The 15,105-nt window shown below is 30.3% G+C and overlaps 3 protein-coding genes across 4 annotated transcripts; 2 read left to right on the top strand and 1 right to left on the bottom strand.

Moving 5' to 3' along the window:
• Positions 1–624: 624 nt before the first annotated feature.
• Positions 625–2,652, top strand: LOC138180689 (chymotrypsin-1-like). The gene is made up of 5 exons (XM_069114759.1): positions 625–737; positions 1,183–1,333; positions 1,539–1,791; positions 1,982–2,119; positions 2,291–2,652. Exons 1-5 carry the CDS (start codon positions 686–688, stop codon positions 2,480–2,482), a joined length of 786 nt encoding a protein of 261 aa, XP_068970860.1. The 5' UTR covers positions 625–685; the 3' UTR covers positions 2,483–2,652.
• Positions 2,653–4,464: 1,812 nt separating this feature from the next.
• LOC138180686 (uncharacterized) lies at positions 4,465–12,732 on the bottom strand. The gene is made up of 10 exons (XM_069114756.1): positions 12,651–12,732; positions 9,210–9,420; positions 8,489–8,773; positions 7,319–7,592; positions 6,583–6,784; positions 6,311–6,495; positions 5,948–6,140; positions 5,632–5,850; positions 5,284–5,529; positions 4,465–5,199 (listed from the first exon to the last, which is right to left on the bottom strand). The coding sequence occupies exons 2-10, from the start codon at positions 9,362–9,364 to the stop codon at positions 5,045–5,047; spliced, it is 1,914 nt and encodes a 637-aa protein (XP_068970857.1). The 5' UTR covers positions 9,365–9,420; positions 12,651–12,732; the 3' UTR covers positions 4,465–5,044.
• Positions 11,940–15,016, top strand: LOC138180687 (chymotrypsin-1-like). 2 transcript variants are annotated; one of them, XM_069114758.1, is made up of 7 exons: positions 11,940–12,124; positions 12,331–12,372; positions 12,595–12,742; positions 13,324–13,573; positions 13,744–13,884; positions 14,106–14,247; positions 14,325–15,016. In XM_069114758.1, the coding sequence occupies exons 1-7, from the start codon at positions 12,079–12,081 to the stop codon at positions 14,375–14,377; spliced, it is 822 nt and encodes a 273-aa protein (XP_068970859.1). In that variant the 5' UTR covers positions 11,940–12,078; the 3' UTR covers positions 14,378–15,016. The 2 variants fall into 2 exon arrangements, with proteins under 2 accessions (XP_068970859.1, XP_068970858.1); XM_069114757.1 differs by having other exon boundaries at positions 11,942–12,124; positions 14,106–15,016.
• Positions 15,017–15,105: the final 89 nt, after the last annotated feature.

The raw sequence follows: 15,105 nt of genomic DNA, 5'->3' as shown, positions 1-15,105 counted from the left end.
TAAAAATCAAAATTTGGAGAGTAGAAGTTATCGAGAATAAAATTTCATTTCCTTATAAGCAATTAATCATATGTTTCGTTTAATAAAACGAATAGAGCAAAATAATAATTGCAAATGTCGTAACACTGTTAGAATTATTTGTACCTACGTCAAGAAATACTCGAAAATTATTGCGGAAATTTCTTTTTTATCAAGGAATGTCAATTAAATTTCTATTTTACGCCTCGCTCGAGTGCCTATTAATATCTAAATTAAACAATCGATTGAGCGTACGTTTCACAAGAGGCAATAATTAAAAGATTAAAGATATCGATTGAAATTCGATCAATTGGCGTGTATTATCAATTGAAATTTCTACGTGATATCCATTAAAGAAGTAGTAACTTAACGGTATCGAGTTTATATCCGTTATCAGATTAATCGTTTCCTCCTTCTAATGAAAAGAACATATAAAAAAGCAGAAAACCGATAGTTGACGATATCGATACTATCTTGTCTTTATAATCAAAGCTACTGGGATTTCACGTATCTCGAACGTCATTCTCTCTGGTTGCGCTTATTTTCGTTCTTGATAAAAATCTAATATTTTGTTTATCCTTATCAACGCGATGTATGACCTCGGAATGTATATAAAGTGATCGATACAGTTTCTGCCAATCACAGTATTGTGAATCTTCTTAGCAATATGTTCACTCTAAGCGCTTCATTTGTGCTCTGCCTTGCAGTCGCCGCATTTGGTAAGTAATAACAACCGAAAAAAAATCTTTCAAAGTCTTCATATATGTCCAACATTGAATTTCCTTACATACTCTATATTATATACTAACTATATTTATATCTTAAATATAGCCTTCACGCCTTAAGCAAGTCAAAGTAATTAGTTAATTCAATTGTTACCAAATGTTTTGAGAATGGAAATAAAATTCGGTAGAAAGTGAATGAAAGTTTATGGAATTAAATGAAATTGTCTTAGGAAGTTTAAAGGATCGTTTTCTACTTTACTCGCACAATGCAACTCTTTATTTCGATAATTTCAATTTTCTCAACTCGTTTAGCCGAGTGCGCGGTACACAAACGATTACGGTGACTAAACAAAAGTGAGACTTATGAAAGACTTATGACAAAAGTAAGCTGTATGAAACCAGGAATGCAGCAATCTTACTACGATTTTGTCTTGGTTAGGCTTCCCTGAAGGCCAAATTGTCGGTGGCAAAGACGCACCAGTTGGCAAGTTTCCCCACCAAGTGTCTCTGAGACAGAGCGGAAGCCACTTCTGTGGTGGCTCCATCATCGACTCACGTCACATTCTCACCGCAGCTCACTGTGTCCAAGGGTATGTACTATAAAATTTAGTGCACAAAGAATAGTAAAATTAAGAAGCTGTTAAACAAAGCAGATACACGGAAATCATATTTATTAAAATATATTTACAAAAGTATCATCGCTTGCTGTCATATATTTATTAATATCTTACTAAGCTTCAAGTTTATCACTGATTGCTGAAAATTTTAAATCAATGGAACATGTTGGTCTTATAGACTGAACAACTTGAAAAGTATTACCGTCCACGCTGGAACGAATCAACTGAATACAAATGGACAGTCTTACGGAGTGGAAAAGGCCGTTGCGCATAAGGGTTTCAGCTTGAACACTCTTCTTAACGATATAGCTTTGATTCGCGTGAACCAAAATATCGAGTTCAACAACTTGGTGAAATCAATCAAATTGGCAACCGGTAGCAACACTTATGAAGGATCAAACTGCATTTTGTCCGGCTGGGGAACTACCAGAGTAAGTTCGAAACATAGCCGTTTCAACAATTACTTGAAATTATAATAATTAAAGAATGTCTTGTTAAGAAATTCGAAACCTCGGAATTTAGAATTCTCGTATTCGAAAGTATTCAGAGCTTAGTTATAAAAATCATATTAAGTTTATTTTTCTATCCGAATGATACATTTAACATGTATTTCGTTTACAGCTCGGAGGAAAATCACCAAACAACTTGCAATACATCAACTTGCTCGTCGAAAGCCAATCAAAATGCAAGCAAGCCCACTGGAGAGTTCAAAGTTCCCACATCTGCACATACACCAAAGTTGGAGAAGGTGCATGCCACGTGAGTATATTTAACACACTTTGTATTTGAACGATGTATACTTTTTCATCCAAATACGAATTTAAAAATTGAGATCGGTAATACTGGAATTTCTAAGACTTCTTTCGTTCGGTGAAATATCAACCTTATGAACATTTAATTGACGACTAATCTTTTCTTTTCGAATTCCAGGGTGACTCCGGCGGTCCACTCATCCACGATGATGTACAAATCGGTGTCGTTTCCTTTGGACAACCTTGTGCCGTTGGCAAACCTGATGTATACACGAGAGTGTCATCCTTCATACCCTGGATTAATTCTCAGAAATCTTATCTTATGAACGAAACTGAAGAACAACCGGAAGACGCTATCTACATTGCTTAAATTTACCCGTTTCTAATATTTCCGCAATAAATCCTGAATTTTTATATTTTGATAATGGAGTACTCAGATTTGAAAGGTATATGAACTTGAATGTAATCGTCACTTTTGTATACAGCAAAAGTTTTAAAAAATGAAAATCATCATTTTGCAATAAAGCATGTACGTGTTAACTATCTCTTTTTCATCTCTCTATATATACCTCTAGCTTTTTTGAAGAGCTGACCAATCAGACGATCTATTTATATGATTTACAAGATTTTTATTCAAACGGAATATTTTATTTCTCATTATATGAGACTTCATGCCTCTTTATATCTCAGTTCGTCGGTAGTTACACGTGCCGAACTAGAAAAATCTCAGAGTGTTTCTTACGCCCTCTGTGGTTTTCTGCAGAAAATATAGGAATTCCATATATTCAACTCAACCGTCAAAAGCGATAAAAATGGACCTGACATCTTATAAGGTATCGCGTCACGTGTTCTGTAATACCGACCATTCAGAGGTTTTATTACGCCCTCTACAATTTATAACGTCACACGAGTATAGTTAAACCATTCGAACGCGCTTCGTTTATTTAGACAGAACTTTAATTAGTATACGTTTAAATAAGCTTCTGGTGAATTAACTTATTTAAATGCGAATTACTATTATATGAACGAGAAATCGTAAATAGTAAGGACATTTAGTACGCTCTTATCATGTGAACCTCAGTTACACGAGCTTGTCCCGTGACAGATTCTAATAAACGGAATTCTACCGTATGTTCAATTCACGAATCATACACAACAATTGAAAGTAAAATACAAGCTATTGTGGTCATTCATAAAGGATTATAATTATAGACGTATTATATTATAGACGTAACATGAAATACTTTACGTGTTTCACGATTTAAAGGCTTATAGTATATAACTATAAAATCGTAAATTATTATTTAAGGAAAATAAAGAATTCTACAGCATGCATCTATACAAATTGAATTAACGATTGATTGAAGCAATAATTTTGAATAAAAGGTACTATGCTCGTAAGTTTTCAAGGTTCTGACCACATAAATAACTTTATCTTATACACTGTATATAATCTATAATCTTATCTCTAACTAATAATGATATGAAGTTACTTTTACTCTGATTACTACGAATATTCAAAATCACTCCACCGCTCTTTTTCTTTCTTAATCTGACTACACCTAAGTATAATAGATATAATGTTCCTCTTCCGTTAAATAAAACTACGTAAATAACTAAATTAATAATTCAACTAAAATAATACTTTAACATAATCATATATTAGAAAGTAAAATATACTACTCACGGATTGTCCGAGTTTATACTGAATGGATATTTTGGTAGTCCTCCTGGTTACCTATTTGATTCCCTTTTCAACACCTTTTATTTCCCTTTAAGGTATTCATTAATGAAAATACTGCTAAACATTTATTTATTTCATGTTAATGAATATTTTTAATTTATAAATATTATTCATTACTTAAAGTTGTTATAAATTAATGGAATGAAAAATGTGGAAAATGAAGATTTTTTTATTATACAATTTCAAAATTTTGCAGGGGATTATTATACATTATTGGACGGACAAATATTCTGATAAAATATTTTACACGGAAAATTTTTCACGGAATCAAAATATGAAAGATAAATAATAATTAAATAAATGATGCATTTGCAGTAGTAATTGTTCATTATCAGAATTATTTCTTTTTTTGTAATTGTATCGTCTACAGTGTATTCAATTTATTAATAGCATAATTTTGTATGTAAAGTGTTCGGTAAATGGAATTTGATTCATTGTGTGAATAATAAAAGTTACACTGCTACTTTTCCAATATTGGTATACATAATGATATATAAAAATTAATAAATTTATGCGAGTAGAATCATTGGATGTATTAAAAGAATGGAATATAGGTACTTTCAAATACTCTGTCTCATTTTATAGATGAATCAAGATTTCATCAAACATGGTAAGACCTAAGCAATCATTATTTGTTATATAATTCGTAATTATAGCGTAATACATCACAGTAATTATGTATTATATATCAAATAATATGAATTAATTAATTGCGATGTTCTTATATACTAATTAAACAATCTATTAAATTGTTAGTAAGACTATCATTGATTCCTAAATTGCGGATTTTTTTTTTTTTTTTTTTTTTTTTTTTTTTTTTTTTTTTTTTTTTTTTAATAGTCTGTAATAAATCGATGCCTATTGAAATATTACAGAAATATGGAATTCTCTACTTCATTTGCGATTACAAGATGTAAATATATTTTATCGAGACAATTGAGAAATAGGAAGTAACAAAATTACGTTCGAAAATTTAAATAATTTAAATAAATATTTTTTAATACGCTCTTTTTTAATTTAATTTAAATTATTGTAAAGAAATCTTAGTTCGTTATCTACGAATTACACTATTTAGCGAGAATCTTCACCACATACGAAAACGAATGAGGAGATATATACATTATATCTATTAGTTATGGTCATGCCTTGTTTGACCATTTTCAATTTCGATTACTTTTCTAGTCCATACTATTTTGTGAATGATTGTATTTTCGGTTTAAAATTGCCGCATCTTGGGAAATTTTCTGGTGGTTTTGGCATATCAGATACCTCCCCAACTTGTAAAGTGACTTCCATACCAGCAAGATGATGAAAAATTTGATGACAATGGAGCAGCCAATATCCTTAAGAATGAAATAAAATAAAATCGTTTAGTTATTATGCATATAAAATCTTTAAAATCTCGATTTGTCAATATTCACAATTACCTGGATTATTTGCGCGGAATCTAATTATGGCATATCCGTTGTTTGGTATAGGAATGTCATCTTTTCCTTGTGGAGAAACGAAATTCCTTTCTATTTGATTTTTCTTTTCAAGTTCTTTGAAATATTCCAGTGTCATCTTATTCGTAGTATTCGAACTTGTAGTGGCACCCAAAGGTTGACCTAAGCCCATAACATAAAATATGTATCCATGCAAATGGAAGGGATGCCGTACAGATACCGTGTCAACTGTAAATTACAAGATAGTACATGTATATATTAATCACTTTATCAAATAAACATTTTGTAAAGTAATCTGTTAATTCCATATTTAGATAACATTTAACATACACTCGTCTATCAGGATTATTTCCACGATAGAGTTCAATGGAATTTTAATCAAGTGAATACACGTGCACGGAGCTCCTGGACGGCAGTGGGGTGGTAAATTTTCGGCGTTACAAAATGCATCTGCAGGTGTGTCTTCCAATTGAGTGAGTGGCGGGGAGGATGGACCAGTTGAACTTATGTTGTTTATCGTCGTGGCTACTATCCATGTTGGTGATGGAACTATTAAGATTTAAAAAAAAAAGAAAAAAACTAATCATATGTTCTTTCAAGAAACAAAAGAAAATAAAATAATCGGACAACTATATCCATATCTTACCCAGAAAGTTGTTATATGTGTTAGGTACGAACACCTCTTCCGGTTTATAACTCTGCATGGCTATAGGTAGATACAATTTTACATCTGGTTCTTTTTTCAAAATATCTGGATCGACTTGCAAAGCGTTCTTTAATCCATTGCCACAGATATAGTTGAGCGTAGAATTGCAAACGGAACTTGCGATATCTAGTACCTATGATTATAGTAACTAAAATTATATATTTCGTTAACTATATTATTGCTATATCTTACCACTACTAAAGCTACTATTAAAATAAATATATCTTTATCGATTCGGTAATTGAAAATTTTTACGATTCGGTTAATCAGCAATTCCATATAAAATACGAGAAGACTACTTACTAGGCCATTAGGAATAGGATTGTCAAAAGTAGGTTCTTTTGTCTTTGGTGTAATAGATGCTCCTTCGTATTGTAATAAAGCTAATTGTTGGATATGGTTATCGGCGCAATAATCCAATCCACGCAGTTGTATCCAATAGGCACCAGGTGTTTGAGTAGTATTAATGACAAAGTCGTATCGTTCTCCTGTGAAATTTGTTCGAAAGGAAAATTAAATGAATAGAACGACAATTTTATTAATAATACTATTTTGCATTTTTATTAATATCGTACCAGCCAGAGAAACTATAGAATCAACAACGACAGGTTGCATAGGTTGACCATCGGAAGCAATAACGGTAAGACTATGGCCTTCGATAGTCAATTGTGCAGGGCAAACGGTACAGAAGGAGTTAATTAAACGAAAACGATAACGTTGATTAGCACCTACGGTGATTACTTCAAAGGGAATGTTTGACGTAGCGTGACTGGGATCCTGGAACGGACAAAATTAAGAAACTAAGTTAATATATGGTATTTAATACATAGCGTCTTTAAAATGTAAATACTTTGAAATCTATTGAGATATGTATAATTTTATGTGCTAGACTAGATTAGCTGCGTAGTAGTGATACTTGTATGTGAATATCAGTGTGTGGAAGAATGTGTGTGCAGGGCGTCTCGAAAACAAAGGAATGTAAACTGTTCAGTTAACAGTCTGGTATGGAAGAAGGTGAGACGCGTGCAAGTGTGTATCAAGTGGATATCTTTGAAATCGTTTATCAAATAAATATATAACTATTCTAATATAAACTCTAAGTGTAAATTTAGTGTTCCTATACCATTATTTCGGCTATTAAGATCCAAAATTCTCAACAAAATCATACACGATAAAAAGGTATATACTACTATACTGTATTACGTAATCAAATTTTAGAAATATTTGAATATAAAAATACGACGATTTTATTTTAATTATTGGCTGAAATTTTCTATGATAAAATATTTTAAGTAAGAAAATCAAACTCACAATGTATCTTCCTTTTCCGTTAATTAAGAACGCATCGGCATTCTGATGAACTACGCCGGCTCTACGACCTGGAAATCGACTCGTAGCCTCTTCTTTAAACCAATCGTTAATAACGATTACGTGATTTGCTAGGTCAAAATCATACAAATTTTGATAGGGTTCATCTTGCAGTGGTGACCGTACGATGAAACTTCCGAATACACCATCCAATTTTTGCGTTGCTGTGTGAGCATGCCACAAATGTGTTCCCCAATTATTAGCAAAAAATTGATATCTAGCAAACATATAACGTTCTAGTAAAAATTCTTTATTTCAAGTTATTTGATACTCTTGTTTGATGAATGTTTTATAGAATGTTCTATGTGATTTTCTATCCTCTACTAATACAGATAATACAGGTAATACAGATCTTCCTGCCTCGATTATTATTACGACTATCATTATCATAATTAGAATAATCAAATGAAATTTTATCTCATAAGACTGTTCTAGGATGAAAATTCGTATTTTTGAAAGAGGTTCAATTTTAATTGAATTTCTGTATTATTTTTCTACGAAGAAGATAAAGTAACTCGAGGAATGTAAAATTTAAGACCACAGATGATAACATGATATCTAACATTTCCTGCTTTTTATAGAAGAGCAATTTTAAAATTCAATACATTGCTAATTCTTGCCTTTGTCGTACTTTGCCTTTTACGTGTACTTTTTGTTTGTACTTCAAAAATATTAACAATATTTAGTATACAGAATTATATTAATTAAATTAAATTAACATGAAAACTAATATTACTCGTTCTTCACAAAGCATCGTGGATTTTTCATGTATTTTCAAGAGAATTGTATCTTCGAATTTATCAGGCTATTCCCTTTTTCATTTATTTCACGTTAAAATTTTAAACACACTTCGACTTATTATGTTTTCTTCGTGTGCTTTTTAAACCTTTGCTCTATATGCCTTCGGCATATTTTTCTAGCGACATTACCAACTAATCGACGCAATAAATATTTATAGTTTAAAAATTTTTTACTGTCACCGCTGTGGCAACATCCGTCTGCAAATTATTAAGTATTAGCAATATATCAAAATGATCGATCATGAAAGCTACGATGTAATGTATTATAATTAAATTTCCGCAATTTTAACATAATTTTTAAATTTTATTTTACCTAAATGTGTCATGAATCATGATCGGACACTGTGTCAAATGTGGGACTCCATCGTAATGCTGAGAACCATGTTGGAGGATACCATGCCAATGAACCGTAACTGAATCTGACTTTAACAGATTTTGAACATCAACTACGACGTAATCTCCTTTGCAAACTTGTATAGTTGGTCCTGGTATCATTCTATTCACAGTCAAAGCCATCCGCTGCGTTCCATCCCCGGGAACGCATTGACAGTCAGGGCATAAAGTGTTTGTAGCGTTGGGCATACACAAATTGCACGCCCTGAAAATGAAGAATTACTCCTTAAATTTTATTCTTTATTTTATAATTGATTGTTTCTAATTTACTTGTATCTTATTCCTCAATTTACTTTAAGTATTCCTTAAAATTTCTATCTGAAATGAAATTTATCATACGTAATAAAATATATACAATCTTTGATACTTTGATACGGAGGTTAAACCTTCTGTCACGGATCTTTTTAAATCGCAAAATACTCACAGTAATAATATTGGAATAATTAAAGAACAAATGATCATAAATTTAATTATAAATACTACATAAGTAAATACCTAGTATTGATATTTCAAATTACGATGATAAGTTGTGAAAAAAATTTCAATAATTTCTAGACTTTTAAAAATCCAACATTTTTTACTTTTTAATTTGAAAGAAGTTTAACGAGTTTTCAATACTAATATTGCACTATTATACTCACTGGCCATTAACGGGATAACGTTCAATTACGAATTTATAGTAACACGTCTTTGATTCTCCTGGTCTACATGTTCGTGCACACTCGGCAGCATTTGACAAGGAATAATCCGCAAGAAGTTCGTCAGTTAAACAGTTATTTTCATTAATAAATCCCATTCCACTAACGCCGGGCGCGTAACCCGCAATGATAGATTGTGAGACTGCATTCTGAACTAGGACTGAAAGGTTAGATCACGCCTTTTTAAAATTATGTAGTACATAATTACATAAAAAATATAATTAAGCTCCACTATGAAAGAATACATTATCATATATTATAAACACTATTCCATTTTTCTGACAGTTTTTGAACTATAATATTGTTAAAAAACTAACACACTACACATATGGAGTTGAAAGAATTCAATATTCAATAACACTAACGATAATGTAATGTAAATTTTGTTAGTTTTGAAAACAAATAACATAAAACAGTTCTAATGTCTACCGGATGTATTATTGCTGCTTGTGTGTTATTGAACAATAATGAATTATTTCAAAAGAAGATAGATTCCTACCGGTAAGAATAAGAACAAGGAGTAAAAAAGTTCCCCGCAAAAAATTCATTATGAGATCGTAATTCTTACGCACTGGACTGTAAAATTATGAGTTTATATAATATCAGTATTTAAACCTTTCTCTCAATGAAATTTGGATTAATTGTTTGATAAGATTAATACCTTTTCGTATAACACTTACGTACTGTTCCTTTGACTACATGATATCAGTTTTTTTTGTGTGATTTGAAAACACGTAATTACAATTTGGAAAAATACATATCACTCTACCGATCTACGATATAGCTAATATTTTAATTATTACGCTTTCAAAATAGATCATCAGGTGGGATTATAACATGATTGAAGACTTCGGGTGACTGAGGAATTTAGTTTTACGTGAACATACATATCTACCCATTTAGGGAAGACCATATTTTACATCTTTAAAGAAGAAGATTATATTTCACTAAATATTTAAAAAATAGGGGAAGACAAACGAGTGAAATTAATTCGTTTGACAAACTTGAGAAATAAAATTCTTACACCCTTAGATAATCCACTATTACGTACAATACAAAATATTATTTGTAGTAATAAGGATCAATTAGATGGGCGTAGAAACGATTATCAAAACTATAACTTTTTTTATGTTTAATTTACACGTCGATATATTTCATTACATATACCCAAGTGGTTGATATAAAAATTTTGATGTTATCGGAGTGGTTCGTAAACATTGATTAAACATTGGGAAACTTATCGCACATAAAATCTTCGGTTTTATTTTTACAAATCATCGCTTTATCGATCGTTATAAGTATTTTATCATTTGTGACAGCGAATGTTCTTTTACTTCCAAGAGACATAAAGATATTTTATATCTCTTATTTTTAATATATCACCTTTTTGCTCGAACGAATGGATTTTTGCTCATAAATATTATAGATATCATAAAGTATGATTTGCATATGCATATGAAAGTATTTGTAAGTGTTTAAAACATTTAAAACATTTAATATTTAAGACGTAAAACATTTTTCCAGTTGTAAGTTACATCGTAATTTTAAATGAATCGTGTAAAACACTATGTTTTATCATCACTTTATTATTCTTTTAATACATTTGTTGACAATAATCCATCTATTTTTACTTACTGCTATTGTTAACCATCGACTTACACTAAAAATAATATGTAGATTTTATTAATAGCATTTAACCAAAAAACAATTGTCCTTGTTAAAGTTTTATATTACATTCAAGAATTATAGTAATATAAAAAAGCTGTAAAAGCATAGAATTAATAGCAATCTTATCAATCTAGAATTCCGTGTAAAATGCAAACGCTAGTAAACTAATTCTTTCCCACTTTTCCATTATTTCTCTTACTAATAAAAAATTTAAATATACAGGGTGGTTGGTAACTGGTAGTACAAGCGGAAAGGGGGTGATTCTACGCGAAAAAAGAAGTCGAAAATATAGAATAAAAAATTTTTTTTTTAATTTTTCTTTTCTTTTTTTAAATTTTTCCATCGAGACAACGATCCGTTATAACGAGACGTGATAAAGTGCACGCGTACCGAGCGAAAATTCAAAGTCGATTTTCTCGAAAACAAAGCCTCAAACGAAAAATTTTTATTCTATATTTTCGACTTTTTTTTCGCGTAGAATCACCCCCTTTCCGCTTGTACCACTAGTTACCAACCACCCTGTATATGCATATGAGTTTTATCTTCGAGATAACAATAATACACATATGATTGCTAATTTTTAATTAAATTCAAGGAAAACTTTGACTTATGGCAAATACGATTTCAAATATAAAATAAATAAAAGATAATTTCAATTACCTTCTACTACAGTCTTTTTTATTCCAATATCTATATATATATATTTAATCTTTATTTCCGAAATCAATTTTTATCTGAGTTTAATCAGTCTTATCGCGTATTATACTTCACATATACAGTCTTTAAACATTCAATAAAAGAAATAAAGAAAGTTACTTTTGTTTATAAATATTTACTAACTTTGTTTATAACATAACACGTTCCTATATCCTGCGTTACAAAAATGTTTTTAAATGTACAACGACCTTAATTTCTTAATATCTTCTTTTAATTTTCACGCTTCAATTTTTTTTTATCTGACCTATCTATGTCTATCTAGATTATGACCATAGATGTTAGCAAAATGAGATTATTTATGAGCGTATGATAAATAACATGCATTTTTATCATTCTACTCAACTTAATCATTAAAGTGAATAAATTCAATGTACATATAAGTACGTGCAGGTTAACAAAAATTGGATAGATTTCAATTTCTAGCATTATGTACGCATTGGCTGTCTTTTTAATTATCACTTCCATTGTTAGTGGTAAGTTTGTTTCCCTAATTTTAAAAAGTTAATTTTTTATTCGGCGCTTTAAAGCTGCAAAATATAGAAACAGTTCACCATAGATCAGTTTAATGAAATAACAAAATTTTGTGATTGTGATAAAGCACTTACTTCATGATTATTAATATTGCACTTATATAATGAAAGTTGCTATACTATACTACACAATGTATTTATTATCTAAGGCTCGGTTCCACGTATAGTGGGCGGTAATGAAGCTGAAGACGGTAAATATCCTCTTACTTTATGATTATTAATATTGCACTTATTTAATGAAAGTTACTATACTATACTACACAGTGTATTTATTATTTAAGGCTCGGTTCCGCGTTTAGTGGGCGGTAATGAAGCTGAAGACGGTAAATGTCCTCTTACTTCATGATTATTAATATTGCACTTATTTAATGAAAGTTACTATACTATACTATACAATGTATTTATTATTTAAGGCTCGGTTCCACGTTTAGTGGGCGGTAATGAAGCTGAAGACGGTAAATATCCTTACCAAGCGTCAATCAGAATTAGAGGTTCACACATATGCGGAGCATCAATTATTAACCCTTATGTCATCCTTACCGCCGCACGCTGTATTTATAAGTAAGAAAAGTATTTACTAGTAGAAAGAAAATTTACATAAACATCTTAAACAAAATATTCTTTGCATTCTTTGTATTAGAATATTATGCAAAGATTTTGTATTGCACAGGAGAGCACATTATAGAGATATAGTAAAAGGTCAAAGTTGAGAAATATAAATAAATACTATATACATGATGAAATATACAATGTATATAGTCATCTTAAAAATGCAATTGATGTTGCATTAAGGTCTTATTGAAGTTAAGACGATATTACCAAGCAAACTATCATATGAATTGAACGAAATTTCAATTTATAATATCAAAGCTACTAAAAATGTATCTATCAATGATACTGATAACGCTATTTCTTACACAATTTAATGTATACCTTAGATACAGTCTATTAAATCTAAGTACTCCCTTCCATTGTTGAGAAACCACCAAAGATAACTTCGAACCATGAAATTTCAAACATCAGAAAATAAAACAATAAAAGATAGGTTCTTACTTCATAAACTGTACTTTTTTATAAACATATTTGTCATTTTGCCAATAATTTCTTTATTTCTCATTATTATATATTATATAACTTTATAGGAAAGTACCATCACAAATGACGGTTGTTGTTGGAACCAATTATTTATCACAACCTGGTATTGTTCACACAGTCAACAAATTGATTTGGCACCAATTTTACGACGAATACCTAGCCCATAATGATATCGGCTTAATACTCGTAAATGGATACATTAAATATAACGACAAAATTCAGCCGATTCCACTCACAAGGGTATATTACGTACCTCAAGAAACAAACGCTGTGGTAACCGGTTGGGGAAAATTAAACGTAAGTGGTTTTATAAATTAAAATTATTGTAATCGATAAATACATTTTAAATTACAAATTTGTAGAATATTTTTAAAATTAGTTGCAAGAATTATTTATATGTTGCATTTATTATATAATTAGATAAAAATTTTCGATCGAACTTTTTTTTCAACAAATTTTCATTGCAGAGTGGATCAGGCGGTATGTCTAACGTATTGCAAGCGCTAAATGTAACTATAGTGTCGCAAGAAGTGTGCCAAGTGTACGATTGGATGGCAACAAAAAATAATATATGCACGAGTGCAAAACGGAATCAAGAAGCTTGCTCCGTGAGTGCATTGAATTTAGTTTTATAATTCATTTGACTATAACGTTTGATCAAGTTTATTGCTAAAAATGTATCAATAAGATAGAGTTTTGTTTCTCATAGTTGTATTTTTGGTAATACCAATTTGTAGTAACTCTGATTTCGCGTAACAATGATAAATTTTAATTTAATGTAACTCTGTTATAAAGTCATTGAAATTTATGTCGATATTGCTTGCCTTAGGGTGATCCTGGTAGTCCTTTGGTTTTTAATGGTATACAAGTGGGGATCGTTTCTTATGGTCGATCATGTGACTACCTCAGCGTGTACACCAGAGTGTTTCCTTACGAACAGTGGATAAATAATATTACAAGTAATCACCATGGTATAGGATCTCAAGTAAATTCAAATATGTGGTCTATATTGCTGCTTGCAGTATCAATAATCGTCTTCTCTTTATAGTAGTAAAGAGTTTTGTCGTAAGAGTATTAAATTTTTTATTAACTTTAAATTAGAATAATCAGTAGATACCTAGTAAGTTGAAAAATAAAGATGGAAGGAAGATAGTTGATATACAAATTGACAACATAAATTATAACTGACGTAAGTTGTATAATACCATAAAAACACGTATTTTTTCGACCATCCACAAAGTGAAGGTAACGGAAATTTATTCACGAATATCAGTAAATTAACAAATAACGTGATAACTATTATTAAATTTATAATCTTATACTAATGTAATTATTTACCTAATTTACTTTAATAAAATTAACCGGAATTAAGTAGAAACAAAAAACCATTGGAAACTATATTTTTACAATATCTTAACAGAAGCTGATAGAAGAAGTAGTCTAATCGACCTACTAAGACATCCACTTCGTAGTCTAATTCTACTTCAGTTTCAGCCCTTTTTCAATGGAAGGTTTGAAATTACCGTATTTCGGGAAAAGTCGAGGTACAGTAAATCTTCTTGTTCTCCGACATTGAGAACAATCTCCATACCAATTGCTTGCTGATAAATGAAGTAACAGTGGAATAACCAATATCCTTGACAATAAAAGATATTGATCAATAAATTATTGTTATTATATAAACTGTTAATATCAACATTGTAAAATATTCAAATATTTATAAACACTGCTTTTAGAAAATTTTGCACAGATTTAAGTATCTAACTTGTAATTCCTTATACAAATCTAAAATATTTCGATAATTTTATGAAGTGATCCTCAAAATGTTT

The sequence above is a fragment of the Bombus flavifrons genome, chromosome 6 (genome assembly GCF_040668555.2).
Source record: "Bombus flavifrons isolate JBK064 chromosome 6, iyBomFlav1_principal, whole genome shotgun sequence".
NCBI classification, from domain to species: domain Eukaryota; kingdom Metazoa; phylum Arthropoda; class Insecta; order Hymenoptera; family Apidae; genus Bombus; species Bombus flavifrons.
The sequence above is the reverse complement of the archived record's forward strand: the minus strand, read 5'-3'. Positions and strand labels throughout refer to the sequence as shown.